Source organism: Atractosteus spatula, chromosome 1, assembly GCF_055471065.1.
Source record: "Atractosteus spatula isolate fAtrSpa1 chromosome 1, fAtrSpa1.hap1, whole genome shotgun sequence".
NCBI classification, from domain to species: Eukaryota; Metazoa; Chordata; class Actinopteri; order Semionotiformes; family Lepisosteidae; genus Atractosteus; species Atractosteus spatula.
In genome coordinates, this window is record NC_142706.1 from 4,056,413 (window position 1) to 4,077,336 (window position 20,924).

The 20,924-nt window shown below is 38.0% G+C and overlaps 1 protein-coding gene across 3 annotated transcripts in view; it reads right to left on the reverse strand.

The window, feature by feature from the left end:
* The window catches only part of LOC148840435 (teneurin-3), a 276,657-nt gene that overhangs the window by 72,429 nt on the left and 183,304 nt on the right, over window positions 1-20,924 (reverse strand). For 2 of the 3 annotated variants that reach the window (XM_088919813.1, XM_088919804.1), the window contains exons 6-8: window positions 18,318-18,416; window positions 15,960-16,198; window positions 9,377-9,499 (exon numbers count right to left, since the gene is read on the reverse strand). In XM_088919813.1, the coding sequence (XP_088775939.1) occupies window positions 9,377-9,499; window positions 15,960-16,198; window positions 18,318-18,416 (461 nt within the window). The remainder of the gene's footprint in view (window positions 1-9,376; window positions 9,500-15,959; window positions 16,199-18,317; window positions 18,417-20,924) is intronic. The other variant, XM_088919821.1, reaches the window with a different exon arrangement.

Consider the following 20,924-nt stretch of genomic DNA (forward strand, 5'->3'; position numbering starts at 1 on the left):
CTTGTTGACCATTTTTGCAGGTATTTATAAATTAACTGTATGCAGAGTATAAAATCAGACAATCACTTCCATGAGTTGATAATCATGGTTTTATTTCACCACCATAACTAACCTAATCTATTGGGTGGCCCAATAGATTTATCTATTATGGTTTATTAATTCATATAATAGGCCATTAGTTCAGGTTTTTGGCCCCTGCTGTGTGTAATATTTTATAGTCTTTATACATTAACAATTTCAAGAAAACTCCATTGTTTACTAATAAACATTAAATACTGAAATACTTATGAAACAGAAAAATGGATTTGCTGTTGTGCAGAATATTTTATGTTTATATATGACCACTGAAATCTATTTCAGCTCCAGCAAACACCTAGAAGTACAGTACATATAAATGTGGAAGACAAACTGACCTGCTGTGCTAAAATACTTGCACATTTAAAATGAGGACTGGAATAATCTTTTCCTTAATCTACTTCACACACCTTGTAAGGCTGTAAGTGGTGAAAATATTGTGCACTAGAATAAAACCAGCATTCATGGGCCCCAGTGATGTTTTATCGCTGCATTACATTCAATCCACAGAAATAAGTATTTTCTGCCTTGAGTCAAAATCATTTTTTTTCCCCTCACAGTGTGTCTGTTACAGATGCGTTAATAAAAGACTAACAAGTTTAATGTCCACGAATATCACAAGGTACAAGCATCAAGAGTGAATCACTGCAATGGTACAGATAATGATTTTTTGTATAGATAGTACATTTCTTATGGTGGTCACTTTAAACTGCACACCAAGCAACGATGTCGATTCACAATGATTTGTGTCTTAAACGTTGACAGGGCTTTGCACTATAAATATGGAATTGCTTGCATTTTATTCCATAAAATCCATAAAGAGATATCCACTTTGTCCTCCACTGAAGTGCAGTACCTATAGTACCTGGGTGATGTTATGCTCTAGCAACCCCTATACGGAGCAGATGAGGCGAAGAAGTGAGAAATAACTTCACCAAGTGAATTAAGGGACAACTGCAGGGATGCCAGACTGTACAGCTGGCTAAAATCCAGAGCGGAATTCCAAAGCAGAAATTAGCTATGACACTGGGATTAACAATCCAACTCTTACAAACTGCTCCATTGGGATCTTTAATGACCAAGTAGTCAGGACCTTGGCTTAAGGTCTCGTCTGAAGGACAGCAACTCCTACAGCACAATTTTCCCTGTCACCATACTGTTTCACTAGAATCAGAATGTGTTAGGATAGTAAAAGTAGTAAACAGGTCCAACGATGGGTAGATCTGTAGTGATGCAAGACTTCTACACATTAATGTTGTAGTTTTTTCGGAATATCTTTACAACATATATGCAAGAGACTGCCCCTAATTGTAGGACTGAGTTGTGAGACACATTTTCAGTCATTAAGTTTAATTTAATTCCTTCCTAACAGGCTGAGTAATCAAAGGCAGAACTAAAGCAGGGGCTGAAAGCAGAGAAACTGGTGAGAAAAGTCTCGAAGGACGTGTGCAGGCTACGAGAGCAGCCTCAGAAAGTCCCCCTCCAAGTGCAGTCGTTCAGGTGAGCTGGAGAGTAATGCTGGTTCTTTGAATTTCTATGGCACTTTTCATCCCCAAGTACCCTAAACTGCTTCATATACAGTAGGAGGGTACCCCATTAGTCCGCTAACAAAGTGCAGCTCACATTGTGAGTCAGCAGTCCCATCTGATAGCAGCACTCGTGGAAAATGGAGAAACCGGGGGATTAATCTGACAAACAGCACCCTCTATAGCTCTGTGCCCACTGTCACCACAGTCAGTAGGGCACTGGTTTGGAAATTCTAGTCCATAGGGAATATTGTCACCCACTGGTCCTCAATTATCAATTTAGGCATCAAACGTAGTTTTCGTTGGAAGTCTCCGATCTGCTTAGTTACGAACGATCTTTTTTTTATTTGAGATTTGTGTAGCAGATCCGCTAACAATGTTCCTCCATAAATCCTATTCATTTAATCGGAAAACCATGACTTCAGTGTCTTTTAAGGATTCTAAATTACATCAGTTTTATAAATTAAGGTATTTTTTAAACAAAAATATGGGGGACTGCTTTTGTTCAGACAGTTGGATCATTTTAAGAAGAGGTTGGTGGGAAGGCTTGTGATCCGCAAGGCAACTCTTGCGATCCGCTGGCTTATAACCCACAACTTCACCCCACGCAGCATAATGATGTTCTGTTACTTTGCTCTAATAATACCTTTGCATTCTGTGTGTTGCATGTTTGCATGTTGCATGTGCCGAGTGTTAATCCACACGCTTAATCTCGGCACTGGCTAGAAAAGTGAGGGATGATACGCCAAGGGGGTGGGGGGGGGGCGAAAGGCTAAAGGGAAAACAAAATGTGACGAGATTAAGCTAGAAAGTTGAAATACTGGATAAGCTTGCGAGAGGACAAGGTGAGTCCACATTAATGAGTCCACTTTGGGAAACATTTCAGAAATAAGGGGGGGAAAAAATATAAGGGATAGCGTTGTTCTGATAAGTGTTATGTGCTAGTCCTGATCCCATAATGGAATAATGGCATACCTAATCCTACAGTATATGTAAAAAGGATTAAGCACTTCCTTTGAAACTATGGTAGAGAAATGAGCACCAGTGAATGGCCCTGTGATTTATGAAACAGATTTCAGCTTGTGCTTCCGGTTTATCCCTTTTTATACTGAAATGTGGTTGTTTTTATGCTGGGGAGAAACCACACTTCGTGCGTAGGTCTTTATTACTGGGACAGCATGGCGCTGGCAGAGTTTTACATTTGTGGAGATCTCTGGGATGTACTCTCTTGCCCCCCCCACCCTCCCATGTTAACGGCAATGGTATGCTATATTTGGAAACATATCTGAAAGGTTTGGCAGCGGGAAATAAAATGATAGAAATAAAAACCTTTCAAAGGAATAGAGGTGCCAACCTTGGTGTCCTAGCTTCAATATTGCGTTTAAGCCCACTCCGGCTTGAACTCTTAGCCTACCTGAAGTTTCCCCTTAATTGAAGCAGTAAAGTCATTTCTCACTCCTCTACCTGATCTGCTGTGTAGTGCACCTACAGGTACAGAATGGCTGCCAAGTGTCTCCCAATGTAATGCTCAACTTTAGATGGTTCCCTCCTACATATCAAGCGCTTGGGGATCTTTTGGGATGCAAGGTGCTACTGTAGTGTATATAAATGACATTAATTATATTTGTCATATATGCTAAATGCCATTAACTATAATGAAAGTAAAGGACTGTTGGAACTGTTGTCCCTCTCAATTCACACATTATAGGGAAGAAACCCAAAAAACGTGTTTTTTTTAAAGGAAATAACAACAGTTTTGACATTGTCTTCGTCTGAATACTGTATTTGTTCATGAGATGCGGCTTCTTTAGTCCAGCTGTAAAAACTAAGTATCAGTAAAGATCCCTGTTTCAGAAGAGGGAAAAAAAAAACAAAGTCTAAAAGGGCTGAAAGGAGCGAGGATTGATTTGGGTATTCATTCCTTCAAAGCCACTTATACACACGGGAGTTACTGGAGAATTGATCCTCATACTAAGACTTTCTTTCATAAAAAGAAAAATATTGATGATTTCTGAAGTATTGGCTGCATGAGAACCCTTTTCACTGTTTTAATCTCCTTTAATATAAACGAAAATGTAGTGATTATGACATTAACCAGCCACGCTCGCTCCTTTTTTTTTCCACTGGAAATAAAGAATGGCTTTGAACAGCTCTTGAAAGGAAAACAGAGCTTTCTTCCAGTGTTCTCTTCCCCCGGGCCACGCATCAGCAGCTGAAATTGCAAGTTATTTTTAAAGCAGGCCCTACTGTTTCGGAGGCTGCAGCGACCGAGTAGAGCTTCATCATGAAGCTGTTACATTCTGGTGCCTTTCTTCCTGTGAAGAAACTCCCCGTTTTCTTTTTAAAAGTTTTTTTTTATCAGTGTAGAGGATAAATCAGGTAAAGCAATGAGCCTGTTCTTAAAGCTGACTAATAACCTCATTTGAAACCTGAGCAACATTATGATGAGGCTGTTCGGGATGCAAATCATGTCACCCTTGAAGTATTAATGCAAAAACAATGTAGTTACACTGCATGTGTTTTCATGCTACTTAAGCTTAATGCATTCAAACAGCACTCTGCATCATTTTATGACTTAAAGAATGTCATCTGTTTTAATCCATTAAGTATAAAATTACAGTATGTGTTATTTGTTAGTTGTTCCGCATTTTAATTTTAAACTTTAAATTATCAATGCACCTTAATAATTCTACAGCAGTGGTTTAAACATGAAAGGAGACATCGGTTAATAAAGTTTGTCACAGGTTGATTCAACATTTGCGGTGTGCTGAGCCCATGCCTCTTCAACATCAAGCTTCTTTTTATGGCAATAAAACCAAGAATGTTTTCAAGCATATGAAATATCTTGAAGCTTATTCTCAGCATGGTCTATTATAAGTATGTGGATGTCCCATGAAGTACACTTATGTCACTCTAATTACATGACTGTGGTGACAGGAGGCCTACGGTAAGTCTGCAAAACAGACGCGTCATAAACAGATAAGTGCAAGAACGTACGGACACTGAAAGCAGATGCAAAGATAATCAGTGGCATGTTTTTAGGAGTCTAAAAATTTCCTAAAGATGAGTGATTTCTGGACGGTAGTCCAATACAGGAAAAGGTAAAGCCAATTGTTAATTGGTGGGCATCACAGATATCCTTTCACATTGTTTCAACAGCAGAAGGCATTATGGAAAAGCCCTTTGATTGGATTGGGTGGCAGAGGTACAACTCCATAGAAAATCCACAGGCGGGTCTTGTAACTGTCATTGTTTTATAAAAGGCAGAGTCAGGACGCAAAATGGTCCCTTAGCTTTCACTGTCATAAAAAATAAGGTGTGCAAATGTGCAAAGTCTGAGCGTACCTCCTGGGAAACTGCCAATCAACAGACTGAAACAATCAACAACCACCTTCCTAGATTTTCTGCGGGTTTACATTTTCTTAGTTACCAAATCTTTCAAAAATGTGTGTCTTCTGAGTTATACTGTAACTGAATGAAGCCTGTGCAATACGACCTTTCCGCCAAACTCATAATCCGAAGAGAAACCACAAGCAATCTTCTGCCTTTTTTGACCTGTGGGACTAAGGTGAATCTGAAAATGCCAAGGTGTAATCCAATGACCAATGGAGGAGGAGGCTGATGTGATTTTCACAGTCAAGCCAAACAGCGATGGGATACTCAGAATAATAAAGAGCCTGTGACAATGGCAACATGTTAAGATGAGGTTAAATGGAGGCAGCCATGGAAAAGCACATCAGAAGGGTGGTATTTTTTAATAAACCCACAGCTAAGATCAAATACAACTTTGCAATTTGTGAATGTGATAAATGACTATTTCCTAACAATGGCATTAAATAACAGTGATAATGATCCAGATCAAGATGAAACCTTCAAGCCCTAATCTTGCAAAGCTTAAGGAGATGAAGAGAAACAACGAAAGATGGAGAATCACGATCGAGAAAAAGGTCAATTCTGCTATTTCGGATTAGACTGAGGAGAAAAAAACACAGCAACAGGTGTCACTGAGTGATGCTCTAAATTCTGATTTTAAAGTTTAAACTTTCTCATTCTTTTTAAGCCTTACGCACCACAGTCGATCGCTTCAATCCAACAAACTGTAGTTTGACAGATTAGACACTTATATTAAAATCTGATGTCATTTATGTTGTAGCCATTGAAAACATTTGGCGTTTATAGATTTATTGCCACAAGTGCACACAGACAAATCTCTTTTATTTCATCTAATACAGCACAGGAGGATTGGCTCGGGGGTTCATTTCTAAAACAAATCAAAACACTGCTTTCAAGTTTGATATACGGATAAAAGAAATATTTTCAAAGGACATTTTGCTCATTACTAATAATATGGTGATTTGTTCACTGCTTATTTTTAACTTCTGTTCCCAAGTTAAAGTACTGTATTTACAGAGTTTATTCTACAAAGCACTCTTTAATTCATTAGCTATGTCTAGTGCAAGTCACATCTCGTTGTGCTTGCATTATATAATAAGTCGCAGGAATATATTATTTTATCTCTAAAAAGTTGAGAAAGTTTAAAGAGGAAGACACATATTTTAAGCTGTCAGCTTGCATGGAGCTGACGTTTGGAGTAACTCTTTGAATTGACACACAGCTCCCACAGCACCCATAACAGGGCTGTGGAAATAGAGAGGAACAGGCAGTGCCATCTCATCACGGTTTTGAGAAAGGCCTGTCTCAGACAGCTGTACAGTAAGTGACATCAGGATACTATAAATGTGTAATTGATATATAAGTAAATATTATGAGAGTTCCATGTTTTCAACGATTTCTTTTGTGATGTGGTTTACCTTTAAACCTGCCTTTGGCTGATACTGTTTCTTGTGTTCTAGTTAATTGCATTAAAAAGCTGCCAATTATGAAACAGGCTGCCTTCCACTTCAAGTCTTGGCTGCTGACAGTTCTACCACAGTTGAGGCTTTTTTTTTTTGCCAGTTGCTGAACAAGATGACCCAATCATATTAGTTTTTACAGAATGCTATGTTTTAATTAATAACTACAAAGTAATAATTACAATAAATAGGGATACAAACATCTTACGAGTAGGGGGCAATGAATAGGTTTTGTCAAACTGGGATCTAAAGAAAGATGCAACGACTGCTAATTGCACTTTAAAAGGAGGCACGTCATCGTACATTAAACACCTGAAATACATTTTACAATGCATTGCAAACTAAAAATGTGGAACACCAGATGTTACTGTATACTTTATACATTTGTTATTTGTCTTTTTTGAATGCCATTTTTTTAAGAAGTTGAAGATCTTATATTATAACATTTTTTAGTTGCATGGATTTATGATAAAACACCACTTTTTAAACTCTGACCATATACTGTACGTTTGGATTCTGTCCTGTTCCTTATTGTTAAGTGATTTAATAGACCTGACAAAGCTCTTGCACCTGAGGAAGCTCATGATAACACATGCAGACTATTCCTGAGCCTGCTCATCCTCTGTGAGGTCTTGCTAACTGATACCAAATGCATAGAAGGCAACAGATCATTTCACATTAATTCTTGATACTGTGTGGGTATCACTTCCTGAGAAAAATAACTTAAGATATTGTCTCACCAAGGTAATGTTTGATCAATGACAATGACTTGGAAACCTTTGGTGGCTGTGCTGCATTTAATTTGGGAAATAGCAAAAATAAATATATAAAAAAAAGTTATTTCAACAGTCAGAACACTAACAACATTTCAAAACTTTATACCCTATCTTGCTGTTAATTTGCTGGCAGCAATGCTCAATTTAATTGCTGAACTACAGTACTCTAAATAAGTGTTTGTTTTTCCATTTCCAAATTCTTCCTCAGTTTCTTGCATATCTTTTTAATAAGAATTCTTTTTTTACGGCACAGCTCTTAGCAACCACATCTGAAATAGAAGACAATGCTTCAATGATCATTGACCTAAAGCTTTTTGAGTTAACCATCACAGTACAGAAAAACAACTAGAGCATCTCCTGCAATTTCAAAGTGAGTGCACTAAAGTGATTGCTTTTCACTTGGTGGTTTATAAAACCCAAATGCTTTTAAGTCAGCTCTGTCCATTTCAAAGTTGAATATAAAACAAAAAAAAGACGGACTCTACTTCAGCACTTTGATTTTAAGGCTGTGCTTACAGAAAGGGCATAATCCAACAGGGTAGATATTTGTAGATGGAGTTGCTTGCTGTCACTTAAGACACCTCTGGGCGAGAGGCATGAAGCCAAGGTTACCTCAAGGAAGAGCATGGACTCGTATTGATTGTCTATAAACAGCCTTATCCTGCTTCCTGACATCTTAATTAGTGCCTCTTATGTGGATTTAAAATTACATCAGCATATACTGTACAACAGACCATTTACAGTACTTGTGGCCTTCTTTACAACCAGTGTTATTGCAGCGGTCTCTCTCAAGTCTATTACGGAGACATCTTTAATTTAACACTTTTTTTTTCCAGTTAGGATGTACATTATGAGTAACGAAATCATTTTTAATTAAGATGTTATAACAAAAGTATGTAAAACGACTAGTTAACAGTTACCAGGTAAAGTTCAATGACACCACAAATAAATTGGGTTTAGAACTCTAAAGCCAACAGGATAGAAAAACGTTACATACTTCATAAGGTCTAAAAGGCCATATCTTTCTTCCTGAAATTGCATTATCCCTGCCTGTAAGGATTTTAAATAGCAGTAGTTTTTGCAACATACCATTTACTCAAGAGACCATCAAACATCAGTAGTTTTTTATGTCATTTCCTGTCTACTGCAAATGATAGAACAGGCTGACTTCAAATCTATCACAGAAGTCAATTACAACCATAAAAAAGATCTTAAATTTTTTCTGTATTATTGCAACTATTAATACTTTTACCAGTACTGCTAATAACAGTGTTGTTACTGGGTGCATGAAGAATTTACTTCTTTAATTTCCTAATTAAAACATCAGTGATTTATATTCACATTTACAGTACATACAGTACCATACAATGTATTCCAAAGAAATTAAAACGAAACAAGCACTTCTGAATGTTTTATTTCCCTTAAGATCCATCGCAAAACATGCATTCCCATTGAACTATTGTACCTTTGTAAATTTTACTTTCACTTGTTTTGCCTAAACAGGATAAACTACTTATCAGCAACAGCAGTGCAAAGTGTTTCCAACCATTTTTCTAACCACTGCCTAGAGATAGTTCCACTTTTCTTGCCTCTTTGAGCACAATCTGGCACACTGGACTGCAGGAGGTGTGCTTTGTTCATTTTTAAAGTGAAGCTCAGCGGCAGTTAAAATGCTCTTCATATGTACTTCAGTCACTTCTGACTGAGGAGTGGCTGAGCAGTATTAGAGGAAATGAGGAACAAGAGAATCAGAATTGAAAGTCTAGTCACCAAACACTGGAGAGGATTTCCTTTAAAACAAAATACACTGGCATACAATTAATATATAATGTGGTACACTAGAAGGCAAAACACACTGTGTTCTTACAAATATTAATATTTATATTAATGTAATATTATAATATAATATTAATATTACAAATATTAATTCTGTATCACCCTTTTAGCTCAATAAAGCATTTTTAATTGAATGTAATTAATATTCGGCATTATTGAAGTTTTTTTTCTTTGCATATGCAAGACTCATTGTCATGGTCAGATTGCATAATAAGTGTTAAATTATTATAGCTGGGATGAAGGCTTAAGAAACTTTCTGGAACAAAAAAAACCCAAAAATTTTTGTGAACATACAGCCTTTTTGACTCACCATTGTCAGACGTGAGCACTGTTACTGCATTGGTTGGTGTGGCATCAGACTTCACCTGCCCATTCTCAAATGTGTAGTTTTCAGTGTCTTGCAGCTGCCAGTTGAGGCCAAACAGGTGCATGGCTTCAAGATAAGAAAAACACAAACAAGCTCATGTGGCGTCTGCAGCAATAGGAGAAATAACCTCACCACTCAGATTAAAATATGTTGGAAGATCAATTTAGGAATATTCTCAAAAGATACGGAAACTGAGGTCAACATTAAAAGATGAAGTAATCAAAAATTCATGTTAATGAGAAGAGTTATTAAGATTTTCATTGCACACAAAACCCGTGATTTTTCTGTGCAGTTGCCCAAGGAAATTTTATTTCTAACTTGCCTTTTCCTTGTCCTTGTTGGCTACAAATAAAGCTCACTGGAAGACAGGCTGAGAGAACTTTTACTCTCCTTTGACATTACTCAGATGCTATCCTATCGCATGCATGATTTGCTTGCCATCAATTAGATAATTAATCTGTAATTTCAAAGCGAAGATAAAATTAATGCAATACACATTTACAATTTAGCCTTTCACATTAGAGCTCAAAATCAATATAAATCTATCTGCTACATAATGTTTAATGTGCATTACATGAGGTGATAAATATTCAATTGCCTTCATTAAACTGAAACAATATCGCAAAGGAGGAAAGAAGAATTGTTCCTGAAGTGTCGAAGCTGGTTTTTTTCCATGATCTGCAATATGTACAAGTAAATCCAGGTTTTGAGTTAATCTAAAGTTCTTTTCCAAATTCATTTGACATTTTAGTCTTCATGGAGATGTAGACTAATATGCATGAACACTTATCTGTGTTTTTTATACTTGATTAAGTAACTAATTAAGAAAATTCAATTAAGCAACTAATGAGGGATGGGGGTAATTCCATGTTTAACTTGCAAAATCTTGGCACATCAGCTACCATGTGGACTAGCAGACCATGTGGCACGCACATGTGAATCAGACAGAACAAAGTGTGGCCTCATACTGACAGAGGTAGTACATGCAGGCCAATCCACAGGGGTAGAGAAGCCCAAATTCTGTGTAATATGGTATCTTTAAAGTACACATTAAACCCACTATGCATGGCTCCAATTAGCCTTACTTATAATGTGCTCCAAGAACATTCCATTTAATAATAATATAAAATCCAAACCAGCTTATGCCCATATGCTGAAGTCATTTAACAATTCTCATGACAAAATTTATGGGAAATGTTTGGTGGCCTCCGTAAGGTAATGAGGCAAACGAAACATGTCGACCATTCAGGGGCAATCCAGCAGCACAATTAGAGGGCTGGATCTGGAACAGTGAGGTCTGGCCCCACCACAGACCCAAAGTGATTTGTGCTCTGTGGTTTGACATTGCATTGGACTTTTATTCTTGTGGTCAGTGTCTCTTTTATAGGGCAAACAACTCTCCTTTTTTAGAAACCTCCCCTACAGCCTCATTAAAGTAAAGCCTGGCCATGTTTTCTAAGTTTGACGGAGTAGAGAGAAAGAATGGTCATACTTCTGTGCACCCCTTAGCCTCACAAATGTTCAGAAGGGCTCAGGAGAGACAGTGGAAGTGGAACTCTGAGAATATCACACATCACATCAGTCACATTTTAATCGGTATGATTAAAATAACCAAGACAAATGACCATTCCTGGCGGAAAGACTGAATATTACAGCACAGTTTCAAAAGGTCTTCCAAGTTAAACATGTAGAAAAAAAACCAAGAGGCTATCTTCCTCTGGGTCAGGCCTTTAGTACTGTAAAACAATAGCTTCAGATTTGTGGAAAATGAGTCATGTTGAGGACATATAAACCAAGAAGCAGGTCAGGAAAGCTAGATAATTTAACAAGTATGAAAGCTTTTTTTACTGGGGTGTGGTTGGCTAGGGTAGAAATAACAGGAAAAACAATCTGTTTTCTCAGAGCCCAGAAGCATAGGGATCTATTACATAAATATATGATACATACAGCAAAAGAAGTTAAACTTTTCCTTTTTCCACAGAAGGAAGGCTAAGGGAATAAGATTTACTTTACACGGTTGATCAATAATAAATCACACTAGAAAAGAATTCAGAATTTTTAGGAAATCTGCAACAACAGTGCACAAAACTCAAAATTTAACGAATAGGTATCTGTGGTAATTTTTAATATTAATGCATTTCAACAGTGGGGCATTACCACTAGCATTCAGGTACACAGAAAAGGGTAAAGTCAAGAACCTTCACTTTACTAAAATAACAACAGTATCCATTAAAAATACTGGGGAGAAAAGAGACATTCAGCTTGACTTACACGGGGAGGAATGCCCCTATCGCTGGTAGATAAAGTTTGGAATTTAAAAAATCCTACATCCTAAAAAGAACTAAAGAGAATAAGGACAGGGTTTTATGGGGTGAAGGAAGGCAAGGCCAAGAAAAACAGAGCATTACCCATTTCCAGCTGGATTTGAGAGACTGGTGAGATTAAAAGTGTAAACACTTGAAGGTATAATATTTAGAACAGCATAGATAAAATGACTATGAACAAAACTGACAGACAGAAATAAGAATTTTTACAATGGCATCTTTCCTCGTAAAAAAGCAAACTACAAAAATTTAACCTTCAGTTACACCAGCACATTACCCGAGTGGCACAATGATACAAGGGAGAGAATTTTGAGTATTTCTATCTGAGGGAGAATGCAAGATACTGTACTTCTAACATCAAATGCTGTGATTCCAAATTGGCCATCTTTCCATTAACTTTGCCCTGACCTTTATTAAAGTCCTGTGCGATAACGAAGATTGTCTTCCGCAGCCCACACACACTGGCTTGGTCTCTTCGCTGACTCTGCCAAACGCAGTGCCAATTATTGCTAATTGTGGTGGTGTTATTTGCAATATGTAGACTTCTGTCTCCATTCTCTTATCTTAGTCTCTATCTCATTCATTTAAGTTTCTCACCTTATATGTGCTAATGAGTTTTGTGCAAAACACTTCATTGCTGAGCTGTCCAAAGGCAAATGATGACTGCAGGTCATATCCAAATAAAGCCAGTTTGAGAGACCACACAAAGCTAAAATGGATCAGTATCGAAGAATTTAACACAGTCACCACTCACAAAAAGCGCAAGCGTATATAATATACAAAAGAGAAATATGTAAATATTCAGAATACAACTTTTGCTGTCAGAAGTAAAGTATGTTGATGCTATATTGTTTTAAACTCTCTTTTCTGTGAGCAGTTGGCTTTCAGTCTGGAGAGGAACAAACAATATGCAAAACAAAATAAGACAAGCTATCTTTGAATCAAGGAAAAGAACATTTAATTGCTCTACAAAAACCACTTGAAAAGCTGTGCTTGGTAGGAAATGAAACTAAATCATATCTGTCCACAACAAAACTAAGACAAGCGCACATAGTGTATTTTTTTTCCCCCTACAGTAAGGTGCCCCTTTCAGTTTGACATTTTCTCTCAGGAAAACATCTCTATTTTTTTCTTGTTCTGACAGGTGTGCGATGCGGAGAATGAACAGGATCCAGAGGACAGTGTGGCATGATAAAAAACCAGCAGGGAGGAGAGGAGTTTAAATTTAAGACACGATGCTGACTTGCCAGGTGTCTTAAGAGCAAGATAAAAAAACCCTAACCCAAGGAGGCATCCCTAATTGAGGGAGAGTGCCAAGAGAGGCCTGCATCTATTTTGTTAGTGCAGAAGCTAGAAGCATTACAGTGACAGGAACTGTAGAGGCCAGTAACTGCAACATCAAACCTCTCGGTAAGTAGGAAATGCAATGATAAATGTTGAAATGGAAGAACCCAGATCCCTCCCAGCTCGGCTATTACTTTTTTTTATTACATTGTCTCTCTGCTGGTACAAATACAGAAAATTATCTTGTCACCAAAATCCACAGCTTCTGCGCTTGGTAACCCCCTCCATTACCCAGAACTGAAATGACGTCTTTCTTCACAGTGCTTAGGACAAGTGAGGAATAGGATAGGAAATGTGTTTCAGAAAGTCAAGACATTTTGTGGGGGGAGGTTGCACTGTAAAAGGAGGGGGTATTTCTTCCACACAAATATATACAGTAGGTGCTGAAGGAATTTGAATTTAACCTGGAAATCAAAGCAAATGCATGTATTTAAACACTCTCTTTAAAATATATTATTGTATGTGATCTCAAGGGAAGGTAATTGCATTTTCATGCACCAATATTCAATAGATTCTAGCAGACTACAGGGACATTCTGCTGTTTCTCACAGGACCCTCTACTGCTCATGTCGGTTGATTAAGATCTCTCCCTGTCATTGTCTGGCTTCCCACCATAAATGTCTTTCAAGATTGCATTAAGGGTAAACTCTCAGGACATCAAATCATTTCAGTTTAAACGAAACTTTAATATGGAAGCTGGGGGATTTAAAAAAACCCAAAAGAACAAAAGGGGTAAAAAAAAAAGTTGATGAAGAAAATGTGCTTTGATGAGCAAAAAAGAAGAAAATGAAGACGGGAACAGGGTCATCTTCATTAACGCTGTTGCGACCTCCTCCCTCATTGTTTTTCCACCAAAAACATTCTACGTGAATGTTCTTCCTTCATGAATAGTTAACATGGGCTACTGGTCTTTTATTTCCAATATACAGAGTAACAGAACTGTAGACCAAAGAACTATAAGGATTTATAAAAGGGAGATAATGAGGTTTGATAAGAATTGCTGGAGTGTTACCAAAGCAGGAATTTAAGATAAAAGAATGATGCATCTAAAGCTGCATAGTAATATTTGTCCCCTACAGGGCTGTGTTGTGATTAGGAATCCATATTTTTCCATAAATTAGCTTTTCTTCTGAGTGTCCTGCTGTGCTCATAAGCAAGTGGATAGTGTGCATCGAGTAGTTCCGAAATCCATTTACTAATGTTACTCTATTTCTTCTTCAAATAAAGGGGATTTAAGGAATGCATGGCAAGGGATACTGATGCTTTAGTAAAAAGTAATTTCCACTTAAAACACCCCAGAGCTGATAAGGGTTGGTCTACAGATTAGTTGCTAATATGAGATTTCAGGATAGAACAGTGGTGCGATTCTCCTCCACAGCAGCAGCAACTGAAAGGAACTGCAGTGGATCTGTTCACGTGATGGTGATACCCTTCCAGGTGATGACTCTGGTGCAGACAAAATGCTTTCTAAAGTGACAACAAACGGCTCATGCAACTTCACTGAGCAATAAACCACAAGCAAAACCTAACAAAAACCAAGCTGCCATATTTGATTTTTGAAGAGATCGCTGGATTGAAGAAGAAGGTTCTTTAAGACATAAACAACTGCAGTATTCATTATGTTCACCTTTTTTTGGATCAGAAATTCAGAGAGATTAAGAGATGTTTTTAAGCCTCTGAAGAACAAAAGATCCTTTATTTTTACGTCCAGAAGCTTATTTGTTATTGTTATTATTTTTTTCATGAGTGTGTTGCCTTTCTTTCTCGTCATTTTAATATAACTTCAGTGCCAAGAAATCCGCAGCAGAACTGGTAACACATATCCAGATGATACCGCAGGAAAAGTTGGCGGAGATAAATCTCCTTTATCTCTTTTTTTATCTTTGCAGCCCAGACACTAAAGGTTACCAGAGAGCTGGCTTTGACTTACATCATAAAAAAGGCAAAACCTTCGTGCATTTATGTTTCCCCTGGGAAGAAGCTCTAAACCCTATGTCTACTTTCCAGCTGAGGAGAAAACATTTTAGCTGAAGTAAGCTGTGAAGATTTTATCAGTAAGAGAGCCTGTTTATACAAGCAGCCTCCATGGCCACAAGTGGAGAGAATCCTTTCAACAGTGACTCCAGACAGCCATCCACTGTGCAAAACCACATTCTCAGGCTGTTAGTCTTTTTATTTCATGATTTTCTTTCCATTATTTGTCAATGGCAGTTGTGGCCTGTTATGCTTCAGTAAGGTGCAATAATTCTAACCAAAACATCTGTCTCTAGAGCCCTAAAGATAACACCTCCCAGAGCAAACCAAGACACAAAAGACAAAACCTCCTAACCACACTGCAAATTTGCATCCCGGCTGACTCATTTTCCATCCATATCAAATATGATCACTATGCTCTCATCTACACATTTAGTCAAAACATCTGAGCTGACACATTAGGGCACACAGTCAAGATTTTAACTTGATTTGAATGTAGTGTGTAATCTAACACAGCAGCAGCAACAATAAAAGAACTAACAATGTGAAAGGCATGTTAACAACTTTGTTAAATTATTTTAAATGGGACTCCATCATGTATGTTCAAGCCAAAAATTTAAATGGCTTTTATTAAAATCAAATTATCACTCTCTCACTGGGATTTACTGATTGTGTATCTCTCGGGGGATTAGGTATTTTGACAAATGGAGGGGGGAAAAAAAATGTAATGCAAGGTTAGAATTCTTGTTTGCTTGCAATTCCGCCTCAGCACCAAAGTCGATTTGTTTTCTGAAGAAGGCATCGGTTCTCGCTGAACAAGCATCGGAGTGCCAGCATCACTGTCCGTCTCCTGTGAAGAAGCGGACGCGGGCTGCAGTAGTTACCTATGCAGTAAGAGAGCAGGATGGACAACAGGACAGAGACGCCGACAGCACTGAGGGCGGTGCACCTCCAGGAGCAGTACTTTGATGACTTCTTGAATTTAAATGCACTTCTGGAAAGCGTGTTCCGCGGCAGGGGCCGGGTTGGCGGGGAGTAGACGGCTCCGGTGGCCATCGTGTAGCCTGGGGTGGCTGTGCTGAAGAGAGGTGTTGTGCCCGTGCCCGTCTTAAAGAGGAAATGCCTGCAAGACAACACGACAAGTAGAAGCATTTTGAATGGTAAAAATTCGCACGACACAAAAAAATAACAGAAAGTCTGGTCACACACTGCTTAAGAAATGAGGTCTCGCAATCTGGTTTCAGTGCCATTCCACTAATTATTTTATAACAGATGAGGAAACCTGATTTATTTAGTCTTAAAGAAATCCCATGCTGTCCTTTGGTACAACTATGATTGACTAATAGACTATTGTACCTACGATAATTAACGAGGTCAGCTATTTTAATCGAATGCATTAGTTGGCTGCTTTCTATTAACTTTTTTACCCCTGTGAAAACCAACACATTTGATAAATTAAAACCTTGGTGGTTTCTTTTCTATCCCACCACCACTGATCTAATAGCTTAAGGTTCTGGGTTAAAAGTAAGGTCTGGACAATTAAACCTGATCCCCTAATTCAAATTTAACACTTTTGACAGGGGATTGCAGGTCTGAAGCTCGACTACGCATCTCTTGGGAAGAATAACAGCTGGAAAATAAAACTACCATTATTAAAACCATCAATTTGACTACTTAGCAGTTTAAACCTTCTGAGACATGCTTTCATTTTTTTCTTAAGTTTTTATACCAGTTATTCCCTTAAGAATTTACAGGGTAGAAACACAATTTAAAGAATCAGCTTATTTAAATATGGTTTGCTCATATTTATTTACCTTCATTACATCTCTTAATTTGCAAAAAAAACCCTCAAAAATTGCAAAGTTAAGCAATTCTCAAAAACAGAGACATTGGAAAATGAAGCATAAGGACATTAAACAACGTAACAAACAAGAATGATTCTAGCTGTGATATATGACTGAGCATTTTAATCCAATTGTGCATGCCATAAAATAAGCATAACGTTTTGCTTGAGTTTCAAAATGGCATACCTAGCTGGTATTTGACTAAAACAAAAAGTCATGTAACTAGTATGATTTTATATTTACTGTATATACTGTACTTTGTGTAGTTTTGAAAATGCTGAGTATACCTCTAGGTTGCAAGGAGACTACATAAACTAGAACTATTATTTTCCAAACAAAGAAAACAGCACTATGTTGAAATTCTTAACAGCAATATAACTGCAAAGATTTATAAAGATTTATAAAGATAAAGATTTCATTCTTTAGAATGAAAAGAATGAAAATGTCTGAAATGACTATTTTATGAACTACCAGTGTTTACAAATAACAAAGATTTTCAAAAATGTTTTATAAAATTGAACTTTTAGAACTTATTTTTTCTAGATACTGTACATGCCTATCCCATTGAAATGGTATTGGCTTGAATTAGCTAATTAGTTGTCACAAGTTTGACAAACAAAATAAAAACATTTCCTTTGCACATGTTCACAGATGTTGTATATAGAAGTTGCACATACATTCCTGAAGAAGTTTACCTTCAAAAATGCTGTAATTTCACAAGTTGATAGCTTGCAACTCCTCACATACCGGTTCAATAAGGGTTGTTTATACTTTACAACACTGCCCCAAGCCTTTGTTGAAATTAGCAGTCGCCTAAATGCTCCTTTGTTTGGGCCTGCTTGTGACATTTGTGAAAGAAATTCTGAAACCATGTGTCATGTGCAATTACACGAAAAAAGTTACCGCAGTGTGTGGCAGGGCTAACTTTCTTTAAAGTACTACACGCCAGATACGGTTGTGCCCTACATTAGCTCTTTTCAAAATTGTCATTCAAACCAGGCATAGCAGAAAGCTGCTGGAGTTCACTGTTGAAACTGTAAACCAGATTTAGCAGGTAATGATGCAAAGCCTTCCAACGCATTAAAAAATGCACATCTCATCTATATTTTTGTCTGCATGTTCTACTTGCATGCATTTTGTTTTATGAGCTATTATATGTGACAAACCAATTAGCATTTGTATGCCAAATGGAAACATTACCGCTATGCCATCTAGTGTAATTCTCAAGGAGGAATAAAGAGCAATAAAACAACGCTGGCATTAGAAAAACAGACGGCAGCGAAAATAGGCTTTGTCCTGAAACACTCGCCCTAGAATCATTATGTAGGATTTTCTAGGCTCAGTGTTGATATTTTAACATCAGCAGCTAGTATCATGTGAACACTTAGAAGAACGTACCCATCCCCATAACCGCCATCGTGGCACGGTGGAGTAAATACATCCATCTCTATAAGGTTGTCATGCCCATTTTCGAGAACTGCTTGCTTTGCTAATTTTCTACACATGGAAATGAGATACAGAGACACACAATTAGCACGTTGTTATTCAATTTTGTAGCAGTTTCTCACAACACTACCCCAGTTGATTAACCATGTGTCCTTACCCAGCCTCTGGTCTGATGAAACAAAACAAAATCACAACAAAAAAAAAAGAAAATATTTATGGGAAAGGTGGAGGAGGGGGGGAGCCCTCTGAGAGGTGAAGCCTCAAATTCCAGTTGTGACTCTGTGTGCATAAGAAGCTGAATGCAGTGGTCTAACCACACTCAAGGCATAACTGAGATTTCATATTTTCAAAAGAAAATTCTTTAGGCCATTAACAACAACCCCCTGAAAGAGAGACTCAGCTGAACAGACTGAAAGAAAATAGTTTGGCTGAAACGAGAGACAACAGGACAGCCTGAAGGGTTAAGAGTGATTTTTAAGAATTGTGTAGGAAGCCTGAGTGGATTATAATGGCCACTTAAAAACAAATATTTTCCCTTCTGCACTCCAGATTTAGTGCCAGGCTTTGGTGTTTAATCTGCTGTATTTTGCATTTTGGTTAAGAAACAGCCATGCAGTAAGCCTAAAACCTAAGATGAGATCATTAATAACTTGTAACAGAGAGAGAACATTATTTGCTAGGAGTTCTTAAGAAACCTCTTCATTAAAAATCACACAGCTTTAAATGTGTTACCATTTTGAGTGCTAACTTCACTAATTTTCTAAATCCAATTTATGAGAGAAGTCGGTTCTTTAAATCATGAATTGTGAGGTGTACTAAGCAGGTAAATGTTATCCGCAACCCACATAAATGCAACTGTACGTGGATATTTTGTTTTTGTTGTGCAAAACTTTGCTCTGAGATGGCTAGAGTACTGCAGGTTTGACTGCAGTACCATTTAAATCGTCAACAATTTAAGATGTGAGAAATTAGCTTATCGGAGCCAACTAAGCAAAGTAATTAATTCAATTAAGTGATTAAGATCCCGGATGGAGAGGGGCCAAAGGACAATGTAGCCCTGGAAGGAGCTCTCTACACCCTCATGCTATTTCATTCCAACAGGAGCCGAACCTGAAAGCTCGAAGAAGAAAATTGATATCATGTGTCTGTAAGCTCTTTTCTTGAAGGCAATAATATATTTCAGGGTCTCCGATCCATTTGTTGTTAATAAGATTTGCATCTCTACAGACTACCTGGGCTCAGCTTCACTGACACAACACTTTGCAGCTCATATAGTACAGCTTATGTGGTGCATAGCCATTCACGTGGACTCTGCTATACTCTACACTCTCTGGTGTCGATCAGCGCATACCACAGTAACTTCCAAACCTGCCCGACACTGTGCAATATGACATAGAACTACTGTACGTCGGGGACAAGTTAGTTCTACAGCAAGCAGAAGCAATGGGATTGTTTGGGAAGTGGAAGTCCATGTAAGCCTACAAAAACAAGCAATGTTTTATTCTATTGTAATAACTTCAATAGCTTCATGCATGCTGATCCAGGAAATGATCCATCAGGCGAACTAGCAATAATGGGGAGAACCAAGCCAGGATCCGGCTGGAAACAGATAAAAGAAACAGTAACAGCAGAGCAAGGAGGATGCTGGCCTGTGCTGGCTGTGGGTCAGGCCTTTGCACAGCAAGGAAATAGGACTAAAGAATCCTGCCGTGGAAATACACCCAGAGATCATGAGAGACTGAGAATCAACCACTGAATAATAATAATAATAATAATAATAATAATAATAATAATAATAATAATTCTTATTTGATGAAATCCCACAAACTACAGTACAAACCACAATAAAAATCAACTCTGGAAGGGAACAAAACACTCAAGTCTGAAAGGCATCATCTGAAACTGAATCAGCCTGTTTTTATACACCTTTGTGAGCACATAAATTGGTTACCAAGTTTATGGAGACCACTCCAGCAAACAACCCATTAAAAAGAAATATTATGTTTATTTTTGCCTCCAGCACCACTACAGAACTCAGTTCAAAATAACATTTATCAGAGGACGTGGTAAAGATCTGCCACAGCGCGTTATGCCACACAGATGCAGTGGAGTGTACAGGAAACGTGCCGAGAAGGATCTTCGTGTTTGTATTGTGGGAGCACAGCCTTCATGCCCAACAATTTCCGGGCCTGGAAGAGGTGGCAGGATTACAGATATAAACTCACCTCTGGATATTATAGCATTATGAAGAGGTTAATTAATATCCTGTAATATCCCGGGAATTCTCATGAGTTAGCAAACCTTTGGAGCTTTCAAATCCCAGAGGGCAAGACAGGCCCGTAGTGAAGAAAGAGAGGGTTCTGTAGGGGGGGTTCCTTTCTGTTGGATGCTGAGTGGTTAGCTGCGGAGGTATATTTAAAGCCCGAGAGAATGGCTCAGTGAGGTATTGCGGCTGTACTTTGGGCTCTTGCGGACTGGTGTCTTCGTGGACCGCTCCTCAGGTTCAGCCGCTGCTGCCGCACACAGAGCCCTCACTGGAATGCAGCACCTTAACTTCCC